Source organism: Xiphophorus hellerii, chromosome 21, assembly GCF_003331165.1.
Source record: "Xiphophorus hellerii strain 12219 chromosome 21, Xiphophorus_hellerii-4.1, whole genome shotgun sequence".
In the NCBI taxonomy this organism is placed as follows: Eukaryota; Metazoa; Chordata; class Actinopteri; order Cyprinodontiformes; family Poeciliidae; genus Xiphophorus; species Xiphophorus hellerii.
In genome coordinates this window covers 16,818,761-16,837,132 of record NC_045692.1, presented here as the reverse complement: position 1 = coordinate 16,837,132, position 18,372 = coordinate 16,818,761, and the positions used below count along the sequence as shown (strand labels likewise).

The following is an 18,372-nucleotide window of genomic DNA, read 5'->3' as shown; positions in this document are numbered from 1 at the left end:
GGAGGTGGCTGCAAAACCACAGAAAAAACATCATCAGTCCACACCCATTCTTTATCGTTGAGGTTTGTTTGTTTGCTTCCTTTTCTTTTGGTCTTCACCTCAATCAGTGTTGCTGACAGGAGATCGACATGCATTACTGGTAGGTCATGGAAATGAAATCTGCTTTCTTTTATCTGAATGCATCTAACGTGGTTAATTTCTACACAAGACAGAACAAAAAGTTCATACATTAGAAATTTCTCTGTCTTTCAATCTCTGGGTGGCAACTTACATAAAGCTCACTAAAATCTTCACTGATGACCTTCTCCACATCTGTCATCATTGTCTACATCTTTCCATTTTTATCTTTCCATTCATTTTTATGTGGCATTTGAGCTTTAAAACCAAATGGAGGCAAGAAATATCAGACTATATCGTTTTCTCAGTTAGCTTACAAAGAGTGATGAGGTCATGCTAATACTCTTAAAAGTAGCGCCTGTTACTGAAAGAAGAAGAATCTGCTTAAAAATTAAACATCACAAAGGTAAAAGGTAAAAAGGTAAAGGTAATTTTGTTTATATAGCACATTTTCAGCAACAAGGCAATACAAAGTGCTTTACAGGATTTAAAAGGAAATACAAACAAAATAACAAACAACTGGAAGAGGGAGAAAGAGTCTTTCAGAAGCTATGAAGGAGCTTGTGTTTCCTGCAAATGCATGAATTTGCTCTTCAGCAGAGAGCAACTTACATGATAGTGTAGAGGAATGAGACCTTAGCTGATAACAGGAAGGCTGAAACTCCTGCAGAAAAGCTACTCTTCGGAAGAGTTCAATTCCATCTACCATGGCATTGAGATTAATTGGGGAATGTTGGTTAACAAATAAGTGCAATTGGTTTCTCTGTCATACTTCAACAGTAAACAAGACTGAGATGGAAGACAATCCCCCCGCCCTTGGGCTCTGATCCAGAGTCTGGATCTGTGACGGAGGGTTTGTGTGCTTGTTGCTCCAAAAACATGGGCAGTAACATGATGGCTGCCAGGGGGGCTCTGTGTTTACATGTGGGTGTTTTTAGAGGTGTTAACCTCCGTCGGTGCAGAATTAGTGAATTACTAAAAATAAATTACAAATAATTTCAATATTTATATGCTTCTTTTTTTAAAATACAAGTTGATTCGATCACAATGATAAAGATAGCTTAACATTTATGGAGATTTGTGGAAATCTCCCCCTTAGGGCAGTAGTCTACTTACTGTATAAAGTGTAAGCTTATGCTAAACATGCTAAACATGCTAACCACTTATCCATAGCATTTGTGATCACTGCCACAGATTTTGCTCAGACCATTTCCAATCCTATTTTATCCAAATAGCTCTTTTAATGCATATTTCATGCATATTAAGTATTGTACTGGAAGCTCTTTGCTGACATCTAGTATTTGGAGTATGAACTACCACTGTTGACCTTTGCATTGATGGTTGTTTGACTTTTGTAATTAAAGAGGTGGTCTGTTTGGGTGTAACTTTGTTGTGAGCTATCAGAATAGAAACATCAATAAGCTAGCTATCAGTTTAGCACAGACCCAGTGCAAACAAAAGTTTTCAGACAAAATCTGTCACTAGACTCTGATGGGTGCAGCTCCGATTTTACAGCTGTATGCATCCAATTGATCAAGTGCAGGAACATAGTAATATGACATGATGGAAATCATACTTTTCACTTTTTAAAAGTAATCTCTAACAACCTTTTTTGTTTCATTTTGCTTCCAGGAGGATTTTACATGACTTATTTATTAAAGTTATCTGGAGCTGAAGTGGCCCATGCCTGCAGCCACTCCATATGCCTTCACTCAATTTGTCATGCAAAATCCTGCAAACCTGATTTTAGTCTCGAGTCAGGTTCATCAGGTTCATCTCAAAGTTTGTGCTAGAGTGACAAACATTTCTAAACAAGTCCTACATGTTTTAGAAGCCAAGGCTGATACTAACAGAGACAGAAATGCTGAGATATTCAGTTTGTAAAACTGAGCTAAAATAAAGAAAGTTTGACCTTAAAAATAAGTTCCCCTAAATATATCAACCCAAGGCTCTTTAAAGCTGCAGATATATTATACAGTCTGACGGAAAATGGATTGCACACAATTCATAGCTGTCGTCTGGGAACACACTGAGAGCTCAAACCCCAGACACACACCTATCTGAAACTATTATGCAAAGGGTGCTCTCCGAGCTTGTCTTATCTTGCATTTTACACATGCCCTCTTTAAAATGCAGCCTGTTATTAGACAAACGCATAAAAGTATAGAAAAAGCTGAGTGGAGAAAATGTTAAACTCAGGTAGACAGAGTCAGCACCTGCAAAGCAGAGGCGGTTTGGAACAACTCAAAGTGAACAGAATTCATTCGAATTCATCTAAAATTGAGATAATCAATGCTCTGGAATGAGTCCAGACATGGAATTAAACGATGTGGAAGGTGAATGGAAGAGGGGAAGGGATTTTCCTGCAGACAATATTCATCTACAGCAACAACTGATCCACTTACCTGGGGGTTTGTTTTGTTCTTTATTTAACAATTTGAAAAAAATATTTCAATGTAACCACAAGCACCAAATTCCACACCGTTGTTAATTATACAAAGACGTTTAACTAGAAACCCATGTTTCTTCCACAGGAGTTATAGCAGCCAGCGCTGTTAATTAAAGCCCCTGATTGATTCTACAAAGTCAGGAGTTTTATCGGTTTGCTGCTCTGCAAAATACAAGTGTGAGTCCACACGATCCAAAGAAAGAAAGCATTAGCAATATTCATAGAGAAGCAATTGCTTCCCATCAATTTAGAATCCATCACTGTACAGAAGGAAAGATTATCAGCCCAGGAATGGATGTCTCCGCAAATTTAACCCAATGCCACATCAAACTGACCAAAAAGCCCCAAGCGCGCCATCTCACACTCTGCAGGCCTCAATTTGCATGTTAAATGTTAGAGTTCATAACAGGGCATTTAGAAAATGACTGAACAATTATGGGTTAGAAGGAAGAGTTACCAGGAGAATACATGGCAGCATGACTTAGGTATGCAAAGTGCATCTGAATGAATCGTAAGACTTCTGAAAAAATATGTTTTCGACAGAGAAAGACGAAAGTAGTAGTTTCAAACACAAACCCATCTCACACAAAAATGTGAAGCTATTTGTGTGGCTGCTCAAGATTGAGATGGGGAAATACAAAAACATCAAATTTCCAGAAAGAATCAGAGAATCAAGGTGCTGGAATGGCCCAGTCAAAGCCCTGAGTTCAACTTCACTAAGTGACTAAGTCCAAAGTAGGATAGCATAGCCATTATCTGTTATTTCTTAAACCATAAGACCTTATTTCCAGGGTAAATCATGGGGTCATTATCATTGTATGTTGTTTACAATGAGAAGGCTAAGGGCTCCCTTCAAAGCAAAAATAAGAACAGAAGTTTAAGGAAATATTAAGTAGATGCTACAAAAATTAACTGTGCAACATTCTACATATCACTTACTTTAATATGCCTGTTTTTAAAGAAATAAAGTTGAGCAAAAATGCTCCTAGTAACACTCTATTTAAGAGACAAACACAAAGTAATGAGCAAGCACCCCGGGGATGTTGGCTAAGATAAAAAAAATGTTGGGGACTAAAAATAAAAGCCAATTTCTGAAGTCTGAGGGTGTAAATTACAATTTGCAGAGACTAATTCATTAGAGGGCCCAGTGACTTATAACACAACCATGATGCTCAGGAAGTTATTGCATCTAAGACAAGTGTCAGGACTGCCTGTCAGGAGATTAAATAAGAAGGTGTTCCAAACAGTTTTAGAGGTTTTGATGGAGGATTTGTTCAATCCAGTTAAATTCAGACAGCTACACAACTAAACTCCCAGAATCATTCCCAAACTCAAAGTATCCAACCTCAAAACACAGGGTATAAACTTCTGGAGTCAATCATTATGCAGTCTGCCGTTACCGCTGTGGCTTTTTTTGTGCAACTGGTGGTTTTAATGGCTCTTTATTGGTCAGTACAGGAAGTGTAAATAAAATTAGATTGGGCAAAGCAGGTATGAACAGTTTTGGAGCACTGTAGGCAACAGGGTGACCACAAGAGTACATCCTGTTAACAAAAGCATCCAGGAGTTTAGTGCTCCAGTCAGATATGGTTTCTGTCTAAAGTTTCATAACATTGAGTGAGATGAAGAGTAATGAACTCTCAGAAGCACTGGAGCTTTAAACCTTTCATCGCGAGTGTAAAGGCCAGCAGGCAAGGTATCACCGGACACAGTGAAGATCCTCCAACAGATTACAGGACTGAAAATCTCTAGGCAGCCCTCGGTTATTCATGTCTTGCTTCAAAGAAGTCTGACCTTCCTGCAGTCTTTTAAAGATGTTCAGGGAAGCAGCTTTCTGAAGGTCTTTCAGAGGGTTTCTTTGCATATTTTTACAACTTTACTCATTTTCAGCAAAGTTCTTGATAAGAAACTCTTCAGGAGTTGACTGGCATTCATCATTTTTGAAGCAGTTTTATGCATTTTTTTTAGCTGTAATGATTCGGGAAGAAATTTTATTTGTACTCTGGGCATTTTTAATCACTTCTAGACAATAAAATCGGACTAAACTTTTCATTTAATAAGTCAGGATAATCAGAATTATTAAAATTTATCCAAGAATAATTCAAACGACCTTTTTAGACAGTGGTTTATTTTCATCTTCACATTCAGACATTTGCATTAATTTCTTTAGAATTTAGTAGGACAGTCTTTTAAATGGTATAATTTGTTTTAAAGGTTTGGTATATCGCATTTCATAACAGTTTGGAGAAAGTTTAGTCCACTCCTCCAGCTACACTTTTCAGATTCCTGCTTTTAATCTCAGTCCACAAATGTTGTATAGGACTGAGATCAGGGTGGTGTGACGGACACGCCAAAATTTTGACTATGATAACCTTAAGGCACTATTGTCCATTTGGAAGATAGATTTGATCCCAAATCCCAAATTCTTTAATAATATCTTAAGATGTTGGTTCAATATTCAAACAATGTCCTTTCCTCATTATGCCATCTAGTGTGAGAATTGCACTAGATCAAGGGAGAACTAGTGAATTCTGAACTTTGGCTAATTGCATCTCTACTAACATCTTGGCTCCTAATATAAACAATGATGGAAGAGTAGAAAATAAATCCTGTTCTTATGTCTTCTTCTGTTACAGCTGACAAGTCAAAAACAAGAGATTGGAAATCAGACAAACTCTAATATACTTTTTTTTATCTGTTGTGGTTCGTTATCTGTTGCCAAAAGTCCCATCTGAGGAAAAAATATATTACTTAGCATCTTTGACTCTTTTCATTTCCCTACGGTCTTTTTTAGTACTTTGTCAGACATAGCTACATATCCTCCACATAAACATAATAAACCTCTTTGTTCACCTATAATGAAAGCACTTTTCCACTCAAAGCTCCTGCCAAGAGCTTATCTCTTCATCTTCGCAGCCTCATAGGGGTATGAGGTCAGAAACGCGCTGACGCACTGATATCCTGGATATTTTGGGCCAGCTGTAAAATTGCTACCAAACCTTATATGAACAGAAATGTAAACACACCAAGCCATGTTGATGTGCTGGCTTTACCTTGGTCGTGTCACAAAAAAACCAGTCTTAGACTCAGAGAGTAGCTAAAATTGATGCTTTGACCTTTAAACAGACAGTTTTCAGGCAGGTATCATGAAATCAAATTTATGCTCAACATTAAATATGCAGATGAGGTCCAGTGTTCATCTTCTGCTTTTATTTAACGTATAAGTCTGTCATCAGGAAAGTTGCAAAAACATACCTAAAAGCAACAACTAATGAACAAGCTGCTGATTATATATCAAATGTATATCACCGAACCATATCGACCATCCACCCAAATAGTGATATGATGAATTTCTATTCAACACCATGAAAGTTTGCAATAATGTTTCTTTACACTGCTAGTATTTTGCAAGTGAGGTCTTTGTCCTAGCTTGTTTAAAGGTTGGTCAGCACCAATAAATCTTTATGCCATCGACTCCCCTTCATCAATCCCCATCATGCATCAACAAACATCTTCTGGTGTGATTATTGTGTTTTCTCCAAGCCCACTACCTGCAACGCCCTCCCAGTCAAAGCACAGAGGAAAGCGGGTCCAGGAATCAGATCCAGTCAAAGTGTATTTTTATTCCAAAGAGTGGATTAAATTTGCAATGAGAGACACGGAAACTGAAACCTCTTTTGCTTTTCCACCTCAACAACTTTCTGCAGAAGGTTTCTAAAACTGAATACAGGAAACTAGCTCAACATTAGTCTGTGCATGTCTTTATCCATAGATACAATGTTTTCTATGCAAGGATTACTGGTTGTGATACTGTTTAAAGGTGACTTAAATATTACTGACTCATTTATTTCTCTTGCCTTTTTGTGTCTGTCCTTTATTCATGTGACACACTTGATTAATTTTTTTGGTGGGGAGGGATGGAGGGGGGGGATTTATTGAATTGCTTGAAATACTTTACTTACTGGACATAAAGTGTGTCAATACACACCTCTATAATGTTAAATGTACTAGATACATCAAACAGATTTTAAACAAATTGTTCAGAGTGGGTGCCTTAGGCTGATTAATCACTTCAACAGAACAGTTTCTCTGAAAGCAATCAATATGTGAGGCAACTCCGAGGCAACGTAAGCGTGTCCAAGAAACGGAGCATCTCTTTAGCTGGAGATTGATTCGATGTAGAGGCGAGATCTGCGTGTGTTTGTGGTCTTCATGTGTGTGTCTCTTCCTGCAGGTAGAATTTGATTGAGAGGCAGTCCAAGTGCATTAACTGTATTTTTTCACTTTTGTCAGAGTTAAGGGTTCTGTGTGAGATCAGACAGGACCCTTGGGCCTGTCCGCCTCCTCCTCACTAATCCATCACTATTAAGGATCTGCTCACCCCTGCCGCCTGCCATCCCCTCTCCCATCTACAGCGTTCCCGGAGCCAAGCGCATGCTGATATGTCCACCTCGTCACACTTTCGACCTGGTGTTTCCCACAGTTCAAAGAGAGTCAAGGTACCTGCTAGCGATTAGACGTATGAGAACAGTCCTCGGTAAATCTTTATTTAAATACCAGATAAGATATTTAGTTATTTTCACTTACACAGATAAGAGTGCATCAGTTTATGAGAGAACAAAATTGATTTAACTAAAGAGTCTTTTTAGTCAGCTGAAAATCACTGCTAGCAAAAGTTATGAGAGGACTGGATAGCAAATAAAATGTCATGTTTGCGTTGAGTTGTTTGTAAGAATCACACTTTTTCCTACATCGAAATATTGGGTTAAACAGAGTGTAAATGTAGAAGAAATGGCTGTAGTTCTACAGAATCATGGTTGAAACTAAATTTTAAAAAAGCATCCTCAGTCAATTTTTTGGCTTTATCTTACAAATAAACTGGACTTCAGTAGGTTCTCAAGCTATTTAAATAAGGCAATGACTAATTTCCAATATCAAATTATCAAAGTTTTTAAAAAGAATAATTGAATAATCTTTAATTCCTTTTGTTGTGACCAGAAACTGTCATGAACAATATAAGGAAATTCCATTTATGCTGCTTACATGGAAGACAAATTTGTGGTTTTGGAAAACGATCATGACATGAGAATTTTCCATCAATAGCTGCTGGTCATGTTGTTCCGTCACCATTTCAAACAATTTTGGTCATTCTATACCACTATGTCAGACATATGCTAGAAACAATTTGTCTGAGATTCATTTATTATTATTTCCTGCAAAGAGAAAATTTAATTGATGTTTTATTAATACCATCCAGTTTAAAAACTCCTCCAGTATCCTCAGGGCTAAATTTAATAGGCACTCGCATGGAATTAATAAAATGAATTTCCAATAGTTTTGACAGTTATTTGTCAAACTTGAACAGCGCTGCATCTAATCAATAATAATTATGATCAATTCAAGTAACACCCACTATAGAGCACAGCTGGTTAATATTACAACACTAAAAACAACCTGCATCGTTATGTATGACAATTTAAATGTTTGTGGCAGTAAATACTGGACATATGAGCAGGGAAATAATAAATCTTCACAAAGATTTATGTAGGTTTTTAGCCAAGATCTGAATAGTTGTTGCCAAGCAGATGTAAACCTAGACTTAGAATTTTTAATGATCTAAACATATTTGAAAAATTATGACAAATTAAAATATTGTACAGATTCGACATTGTCTCACATGCAAGATAACATAGAAGCTAACAAGGAAACTGACATTATGTACAGGAATAGCATTTGACAAAATCATACTAGAAATCTAAAATATATCATCAGATTCACCACTTTACATTTTGAGGAAAAATATACAAAGAGAGGATGTTCTAAAGCCGTGCTTACAAACTGTGAATCCCATCCAGATCAAACAGTGTCTCTAATTGCTTCAATCTCTTGCCATTCAGCACAGGAGACTTGGGCATCTCAAAGGAAATCAATAATGAATACTGTTTGCAACACACCCTTCTCGGCTCACCGGGAGTTTAGCTGTGCAGAAAATGAGACCCAGAGAGCCGTGTGTCACAGAATAGGCTGATGATTCCCTCAGAAATCCTGTTGTAAGGTGGCATTTTATGCACAAAGATGTGCATCTCATTAAGTACCAGTCAGTCAGAAATTGGCACCGTCAGACATTTGCATTGCTCTGATTTTCTTGTTCTTGTGTGAAATTATCAGGATGCAGATTTGACAAGAAAACGTAATTAAACTCAGTTCTGCTTCACTTCTTCGACAATAAAATACAATCTACTTGGTAAATATGTACGCTTAATGAGATACATCTAGTTTTATTTATTGGACTTCCTAAATATCATAATGGCTGAAAAATAAATCATCAGCATAACTGAGGCCTTATTTTTTCTCGGGAAGAACTGCAGGTCAGAGGTTAGTTACAAAGTAATTACAACATTCATTGTTTTACTTTAAACTGCTTAACTGGATTTAAGGATTACTGCCACAGACAGACAATAAGGCAGTCGGTGTTGTATTATTAATTACGTCACAAGGGATAAAAAATAATAGAAACTGAGGCATTGTCACAACTTAAGTCTGCAGAAATCTGCATGTGCAAGCTACAGTTAGCATCAATGTGCTGGATCAGTGTGTCAATTTTGAATTAAGAATAGGTTATAAATATATGATGCATGCATTTCATAGCACCAGTTGTTGCTTTGAGATACACTGCACAGGTAAAAGACGCTTCCTTAAAAAATATTTTTTTAGTTAAAGGCTTTGTTTCTGCTCAAACGTTCCCTGAGGATTTTAATCCAAATGTTATCATTGATGTGTTGCCACATAACTCTGACATATGATTTGTTCAAGAGAAAAAAAATGGTATCTACCTAATAGGGAGAGCCGGTGGTTTGCTTACACACAATACTATTTTGCTAAGAATCATACAATGGGACCCCACTTATATGCGGTTCAGTATTCACAAATTCCTGTATCATAGATTTTTCTGTGGAATATAGCTCCAAATTATTTGCAGAAAATCTGCTATGTTCAAGAACTATTCTTCATACAAGCAGTGTCCGAAGTCAGTCCTTGAGTGTCGGTATCCTGCATGTTTTAGTTCTCTCCCTGGTGGTGATTTCTACCTCCTCAGCATGTCAATGTTCTGCAGAGGAATGCTAATGAGCCATGATTTAATCCAGGTGTGTTTCGCCACGGAGGGAATTAAAACATGAAAGATACCGGCCCTCAAGGAATGAGTTTGGACACCCTGCCATAAACTGTATAATTATTTACTAGAGAAAAAAGGGGCACAAGCGTCAAAAGGAGGGAAGCTGTTTTTGTTGTTGCCATGTTTTTGTTGTAAACATTTAATATTAATGTAATTCATTTTTTTCTAAATGGGAATTTCCACTTTATAATACCGACAAAAGAAAGTTTGGGTTTCCCACAGCCTCACAGCATCTCAAATTCTGCTGTACATCCGTTATGCAATGAAAGTGTCAGCGGTAAAAAAATTATAACTTGGATCGCAATAAATCAGTCTTACTCAAAACAAGTACACTCACTGCACACTTAATAGGTACACCATGCTAGTGCCAAGTAGTGCGCTCTTTTGGCTTCATAAACACCTTAATTCTTTGTAATGTAGCCTCAACAAGTTGTGGGGATGATTCCTCAGGGATTTTGGTGAAATTACAGCCTTCCAGGTATTGCAGATATGTCATCTGAACATCCATGATGAGAATCTGTTGTTCCACCACAAACCAAAGGTGCTCCATCAGATCGCGATCTAGTAACTGTGGAGACTATTTTAGAACAATGAACTCATTAACTTGTTCAAGATAAAAATTTGAGATGATTGGACCTTGTGTTCTAGAAGTTATCAGAAGATGCAATGCTGCTTTCATAGACAGACGGACATGTTCACATGTAGGCTGTGGGTTTTAAACAATGCTTAGTTGCTAGAAAAGATCAATAAGTGTGTCAAAAATATCCTCCACACCATGAAACCATCACCACCATTCTGAACTACAGATAAAAGACTAAACGGATCTATGCGTTCACATTGTTTACGCCAATTTCAGCTCTTACCCTCTCAATGTTGCAGCTGAAACAGATAGACAGCCACATTTTCTCCATCAGCCGTCATATTTTGGTTGTGTGGTTATTAGAGATTTTGTTTTCTTTCCATCACCTCAAAACAGACCTTTGACTTCAACATGACACTTTCATCCACACCACTGCTTCTGACTGGATATTTTCTCTTTTAAGAAGAACCAGAGAAATGGTGAAGCCTGGAAATCCCTGTAGATCAGCACTTTCTCACAATCGACCGTGCTGCATTCAAAGCCATACAAAAACACATAAAAGGCAATGCATCATTCCTAGATCCAGATTCTGAATTTTTAGTAAAGGAACGCAACAAGTTGAAAGACACTCTCTTTGTAGTCTGAAAACTCAAATTACTCTATCTGTAAAAGTTTTAGAAGTCTATTTTAGCCTAAGTTAACCATAACACAGTTGTTTTCATGGTGAATTTCTTTTGTTTCATTTTGGTTTTTGAGATGTTTAAGCATGCCTGAGCTTGTGTCTTCCCGTCAGTCCACCCATACATGCCACTGTTCATCACCTAGCAGTTCTTAGTCATTGTTTTGTCAGAGTGATGCATGCACTCACTTGCATGTCAAAGACAAAAGCGTTTCACAATAAACTGAAGGCTAAATTAGAAAGAAAACATGTTTGTGATTCTACAGCTTTGAACAATTATTCAATTATGCTAAAGATTTAACCAAACCTACACCATCCTGAGTTCCACAGAAGAGAGAGGATTAGTGCTTCACTTTGAGGACTAACTGTGCTATTTACTGTGAATAGCAACCAACTTTTTGGATTGGTGAGATTCTCTGGGTTTGGATGAAAATGTTATCCACTCATTTTGAAGTATCATCCAACCTTCTCCCCTTTTTTTGTTCATTGTTTTGTCTTTAAATAGATAGTTTGGGTGTGTGTGAGATTTACAAGGTACTGCAACACGTTTGAAAGATTTTTTGATATAAAATTAATTTTAAAAAAATTAATTTGATGTTAATACAGTAAAAGAAATTCAGTTTGTTTGCAGAATTTACATGTATCTCACTCTGGGTGTTCAACTCTCCCTGTTTTGAGAATCCAAGTGTGACACGTATGCTTCAACTCTGCCTCCTACATAGAATGGTTCTGGGCTTTGTGCCATCAGAACTGGGCTGATCTGGCTCTCCAGGGATCGTTGCTCAAGCCTGGAGGGTCAATGCCACTATCAGAGCTTTGGCTCACCTCTTGCCTTCCACACGAATGATCAAATAAAAATCTAGAATTATACTAGGGCTATAAAATTAGGTGTACTGTAAACATTGAAACATTTCTTAAAGCAATCCGTTGTGACTGATGTGGGAAAAATCTAAATGTACAAACTTATCTAGACAAAAAACATAGAATAAATTACAAGGGGGGAATATACAGTTTGAGAGTCTTGTAATTGGACAAAAACAGTCACCCCAACTAACACCAACATGTGACTAACATTTCATGGTTTTCAGAATCATGTTTTAGGAGTCTACTAAGATTTGCTTCCGTTTTCAGTACATATCAAAGTTAGAACAAAAAGCTAATGGTGTTGTTTGGTATGAATGGTTCCCATCAGTCAGTTCCTTATGGGACTGCTCAGTTCCTCTGAATTGACAGAAGTCTGGTCATGTGGGTAAAACATCTGATCTTAAGACATCTGATCTTGCTTTAGGTCATTTAAAAGATCAGAAATTGGTTAAAATATGTTTTGATTGGTACATCTGCAGATTTTAGTGTTATAGATATTATTTGATTGTATGTTTTTAAAAATAAGTACACATTTAACTGAGAGGGATACAAATCCTTGAAAAATGTGGTAAAAGTCTGTAGTGTTTTAGAGAAACCAGCTTTCAGTACATGCAGAAAAATTTTATTTAATGTATCATGGGACAACCACACTTTAACTAAATATTTTCTCTCTTTATGCATTTCTTAACCATTTCTTAGTTCAAGGTGGAAACTTAGTGCACCATACCAAAGCTTGGTTTTGAGCACTTCTCTGAAAAACTTGCAAGCAAACACCAAGCAGGGGTGAATAAAACATAAAAGTTCCCCTGCAGCAATAACCAGACTCTCTGAATTTTTCATATATATTAGGTGGAGCAAACATGGTTTTGGTTTAGAACAGGTAAGAGCAAAATTTCACTGATCTCCCTGACGTTTTTACAGCCATGTGTTGAGAATGAGGTGGAAAGGCAAGTTGAAAAACTCCACAATATCCACAAGTGCTTTGAAAAGTTCACTATAGTTTAAAAAAGGTGATATAAAGCATGAGCTGTGCAAACAGAGAAAGAGGAGTCCGGAGGGGTTGAATGTTGGGTTGAGTCTCTACGTTTCTTTAAGCTGCGGTAGCTGAAAAACTACTGTACATGCACCAACTTCACACCAGTTCACTTGCAGAAGAAGAGAGAATGTGCTGGAGGCAAGTAAAAAGAAAAAAAAAAAAAACTTTCAGGTTCAGTTACTCTGGGACCTATAGGATGGATGCAGCGCAGTCCATCCGATGTGATTCAGAGTGCTGACGCCATAATTTGTGTTTTGGTCATTTCCAATTCGTAGAGGTGAGCCACTAAAGATTTATCAGTGTCAGAAGATTATAATGATACCATTAAGGCTGCGACTTCTGCAATCATTCACCTGTTTCTAGAACACCGAAAGAACAAATCTGTCCTTTCAAAAAAAAAAAAAAAAGCCAAGGACTTTAGTTTGACAGGAAAATAATTGCTGCATTAGCATAGCATCTCATGTTGGCAAAGGAACAATAGATCAACCATCGTGTTTGGTCTCTCTCCAGATGTAGCCCTCATATTTTGCAGAAAATGCCACTCACCCTTCTTTTTGCTTGACCAACCTTCATCCTCTGACACAAAACCTGACATGAAAAAGAGATAGAAGAATCAAAGCCATTGATTAGATTGCAAGGAGAAAAACAATATGATTCTGAGGAAGGATCCAGTTAAAGCCCTTTCAAACTAGAAAAGCTAATAAATCTGCTGCAGTGATATTGTTTTGGATCAGTGAGTTTCTATAGGACTTTACTAGAAGTTTGTTTCTACATACCTGTCCCAAGTCTGAGCTAACTCTGTGTATAAAGAAATAGCGGACTCGTTTACTGAGCCCATTGTGGCAGCAGAGTGCCTTGGAACAGCATTTTTACCTATTTGATCAACCATATCAACCATAAATCAATCTTGTCAACACTGCTATCTAGAAATCTGATGAAAAACGAGAATCAAAATCCCCCAAGAAAACTGCCAAAGTGTAGCTAATGGTGGGGATTGAAATGAATCCATTTCAATCTCCTCACCACAATCCATTCATTGTGTTCTGACATCCACAATTCTCCAACTGACTGTGATGCCTTTTGTCTCCTCAGATCAACAAGGAATCAAGCTCTAAGCATTCAAAATATTTCCTCGGAGTCAAGTACTATATACTATTCACTCCTCATAAAATTTTATGATGCAAAGAAATCACATAGAGCCATGACAATTGAAAAGCCAATACCTTCCTGGGAGCCTCCTACTTCTACTCCTCTAAAATGAATTATTCCTTACGTGTTGGCTCAATTTGCAGCACTGCCAGCAAAGCAAATAATGAAAGAATAGCTTTTTAAATTCAGAAGAGCAGAAATTAATAGCCCGATTACTTGCAAATGGGAGTCGTTCTACAGTGTTACATAGCCAAACAACAACAAAAAAAGCTCATTTCTATTATTTAACTTATATTTAAGCACATTTTTACTTTAATATATTGATGGTTACAATGTTAACTGTTATATTTTCATTTTCTCTGTGCTTTCACTCTTCAAGGGTTTTAAAATAATAAAAATAAATTGCTTTTCTAGACTTTCCAAAACTACATAGGAACAATAAAAAAATCTTGTTGGTTCATGCCTCTGCATATTATGAGTGAAAGTAAAGCAAAGCAAGTCAACTAGTAAGTCTGGGAGCAAATTTATGTGACCTGGAAAGCAAAAAAGCATCTCAAAAGTGCCCAAATGCTGATACAGGTTTGTTTTCACTTTTAGTAGAAGACTCTAGTAATGAAAATACCACAGCCACAGTTAAATGCGTTATCTCTACTTAGTAATATTAGAAATGGTTATTAGTGTAGTGGAAAGTGAGTGTCAGAAATTTTAATATGATTTTAAAAAATATGAAAATCTGAAAGTTAGCCTGCTCTTCTCTCTCAGGTAGGCATCTTAAGTTTGCAAAAGAAATCGGATCCAAACTAATAAAAGAACCATCAACTTTTCCAAAATCCTACTTTGTATTCGTGATGTAGCATCTACATGCGGGCGACTTTCACTGAAATAAAAACAAGCTACAGTACCCCTGTAAATCATTGCTGAAGTTTTCCAGAGCCTCAGAAACGATGTTTGGTGACAAACAAAAGCCTTCAAACATGCAGAAAAGGGAAATGGGAGAAGTGGAAAGAAATAAAGGTCAGACATAAACAAGGCATCTGTAGGAAACTCAGCATTCCTGACAACAGTGTAGGATGTGAAGCGTGGGCTGTGTTTGCCTGCAACCATTTCAATGAACGTTTCAGCTGTTTCTGTTTATTTATGGCAAAGTGAAAGATGATGGGAGGAAAAAGACAAAGGATATATTCCACACTTCGACAAATATTTAGCCAGAGCTGGAATAAATGAATATTCATTTCAGAGTGGCCAAGTTAAAGTCCAGATCTAAATTCAATTTAAAGGTTTTGGCATGACTTAACAGATGACGTTTAAAGTTGCTTTCCATGAAATCTCACTGAATGTCATCTGTTTTGGAAAGAAGAATGGGATGAAAAAAAAATCATGTGTAAATATGGAAAGCTTTTAGAGGTATACATGGTAAAGGGATGCAGCAAAAGGTGGTTCAAAAGAGTGTTGACTCAGAAGAGAAGAATACAAATTCACACTGCATAGTTCAATTTTTTCTTCTAAAATCCGGGATCAAGATGTGTAAACAAGCTTTAGGACTGAACTGAGGAGATTTTCTTAAACGTCCTTTACCATCCTGATCCAACTTCTTTTGTTTCAGTTCCACTTGTTTTCAACTTTTAAAAACACTTACATCTTTAGCAGGGGCACAAAATAATGTGGAGACAACTGTCTGTGGCATGATAGTGATGAGCAAACTCAAGATGGGAAAAAGGAAGATGGGGGGGGGGGAAATAATTCACCAAATTCTAGGACCTAATCTTGAACAAACAATAATTGACCACAGCGACAATCTTTTTAGTGAAGCTGCTCCATTAAGACAGTCACCATCAACCCACGAGGTCGAACTTCCTCAGCCCATCAATCTGGGGTCTGAGTGGGACATTCAGAGTGTTGGGGCCTTTCATTACCATCCTGTCAACATGATTGCAGCCTCATAGCATGGTCAGTGTGCCTCCTGTCATGTCTCAGCAGGGTCTTGTAACTGCAAGTCTGCCACTAGACATAAACACCCCGAGGAAGAAGCACAGAAACCCACATGTCACATGATTCACGCTACCTGCATGCATGTGTGTTGTAGAGATCCGATCTGAGGCTTTCAGGCATGTTCAGGCAAAAACAGGGACTTAAAAAGTGAATGTTTAAAATCAACATGTGGTTAAATCAGTGCTTAAAGAAGTTATTTGTCAAAACTATATATACAATAAGCAGTCAATCCTCTGGCAGCTCAGAACCACAGCATCTAGACATATTCATATGTGTACACTTGTAGCATTTATTAGTTTATGGTTCTGAATGTGGGGCTGCACAGTGGCGCAGTTGGTAGCACTGTTGCCTTGCAGCGAGAAGGTCCTGGGTTCGATTCCCGGCCGGGGTCTTTCTGCATGGAGTTTGCATGTTCTCCCTGTGCATGCGTGGGTTCTCTCCGGGTACTCCGGCTTCCTCCCACAGTCCAAAAACATGACTGTCAGGTTAATTGGTCTCTAAATTCTCCCTAGGTGTGAGTGTGTGTGTGAATGTTTGTTTGTCCTGTATGTCTCTGTGTTGCCCTGCGACAGACTGGCGACCTGTCCAGGGTGTACCCCGCCTCTCGCCCGGAACGTAGCTGGAGATAGACACCGGCACCTCCAGACCCCATTAGGGACAAAGGGTGAACAGAAAATGGATGGATGGATGGATGGATGGTTCTGAATGTACAGTTCTGGTTTCACAGCTCGTCTCAGACAGTAGGAAAAGGATTTTAGTTCAAATGAAAAATAAATAAAACCTTACCGTACTATAGATTCTAGAAATATGTTGGACCATCTCAACTGATCACTTATAATAATGCTCAGTAATGCAGTGTTTTACAAGCACTGTAAGAGTACGTTTTGAGGTTTATGCCAAAGCAAAACCTCAAAAACAGTTTTTTTCCCTTTCATATCGAAATGAATGTCAGCCTTTATTATTGTCAAAATGGCATAAAGGGATTTGGTTGTTGCTTTTTTAACCTCAGAGCCTTTGTGTAGGTTGGCTGGTTGCATTTGTTTAATTTCTGCGAGGAGGCCTGGAAGCACAAAGTAAACATTTGCTGGTAACTCCAGCTCACAAGCTAATCCAGTTAAGATTTAATGTTATTTATTTTGACATTTTCATTCAAACAGTTCAACTTCATTACAAACTTAGAAGAAAAAAATACATTTATTTAGTCTGAACATTATATAATTATATTTTTAAATTCTTTTCCTTTTACTCAGCAGGGTTATAAACTTTTATGTGGCATTTGATCTCCTGAGCTCATTGTGTGACAAATTAGTAAAAAAAAAAGTTATAACAGCTGAATCCAAATATCAATTGTACATTTTCTGTGAAAAATGAATCCATTTCTGAGGTTCCTGAACTCTGACCTAAATAATTCCAAGCTTTTTTCCCCTCAAATCCCTGTTGCTGATTTTAATTATTTTCTCCTCAAATTCCAACATAAAAATACCAATTTTATACTATGACAAGCTGTAGACGAACACAGTAGTACAAATGTTAATTATTTACTCTGACCGACAGGTTTTTAATAAAACACCACCGTAAACATAATCAGTCGGCCAGCAATGTTTTCTGGGAGTGGATAACCGCACAACTCATTTAGGGAACAAAATTGTTTCAAGATAAAAGAACAAACCAGTTTTTTCTTCACTTCTTATGAACATGAGGAAGCAAAACTGCCTTGTTAGCAATACTTGAAAAAGTTTACATTAAATTTTGGAAACGTTAAGGAGTTATGAGCATTGATTGCTTATTATACTCCAGTCACACAGCTACCATATAGTACTATCCGCTTTGCTACTCTTTGGTGTCTTAACAAATAATGTTTTGATGTAGATTTTGTGAATTTTGGGTACTATAGAAAATGTAATTTTATCTATAACTAAGCCAGACAAATTTTTTGACATGTCAAAATATTGACAGAAAAACTGTTTTCACAATCCATACCTTAATGCTCCATTTCGATTTTTTGTTAAATCAGTGTTTTTTGTATGTGACCTTCTGTGTGAACTGCAAACAACCTAAAAGTGTCCCGCATGCGCAGGAGAGGACGCAACAACATTACACATAGAGAGCATGGCAACTAATGATTATTGATCGTGCTTTGAACTTTCAGTACAAAATGGTGTGTAAATAATTAAATATGTATACAGACACAAATAAGATGTGATGTTGCAGCAAAAGTGGCCAAGATGAGGAGTATCATGGTGAACTTTATCCAGTAAAGCTCTAAACTGAGTTTTAAGTCCTGCAGCTCAGGGTGTAGCAACATATGAAGTTACCAAGGGGAACAGGTTGGAGA

The 18,372-nt window shown here is 37.3% G+C and overlaps 1 protein-coding gene across 2 annotated transcripts in view; it reads right to left on the bottom strand.

Annotated features, from left to right (window-relative positions):
* plxdc2b (plexin domain containing 2b) overlaps positions 1–18,372 on the bottom strand; it is a 95,450-nt gene that overhangs the window by 62,206 nt on the left and 14,872 nt on the right. Inside the window, exon 2 of one of the 2 annotated variants that reach the window (XM_032551153.1) lies at positions 13,446–13,487. The exons of the other annotated variant lie outside the window; for it this stretch is intronic. Within the exon in view, the coding sequence (XP_032407044.1) occupies positions 13,446–13,487 (42 nt within the window). The remainder of the gene's footprint in view (positions 1–13,445; positions 13,488–18,372) is intronic. 2 annotated transcript variants of the gene reach the window in all.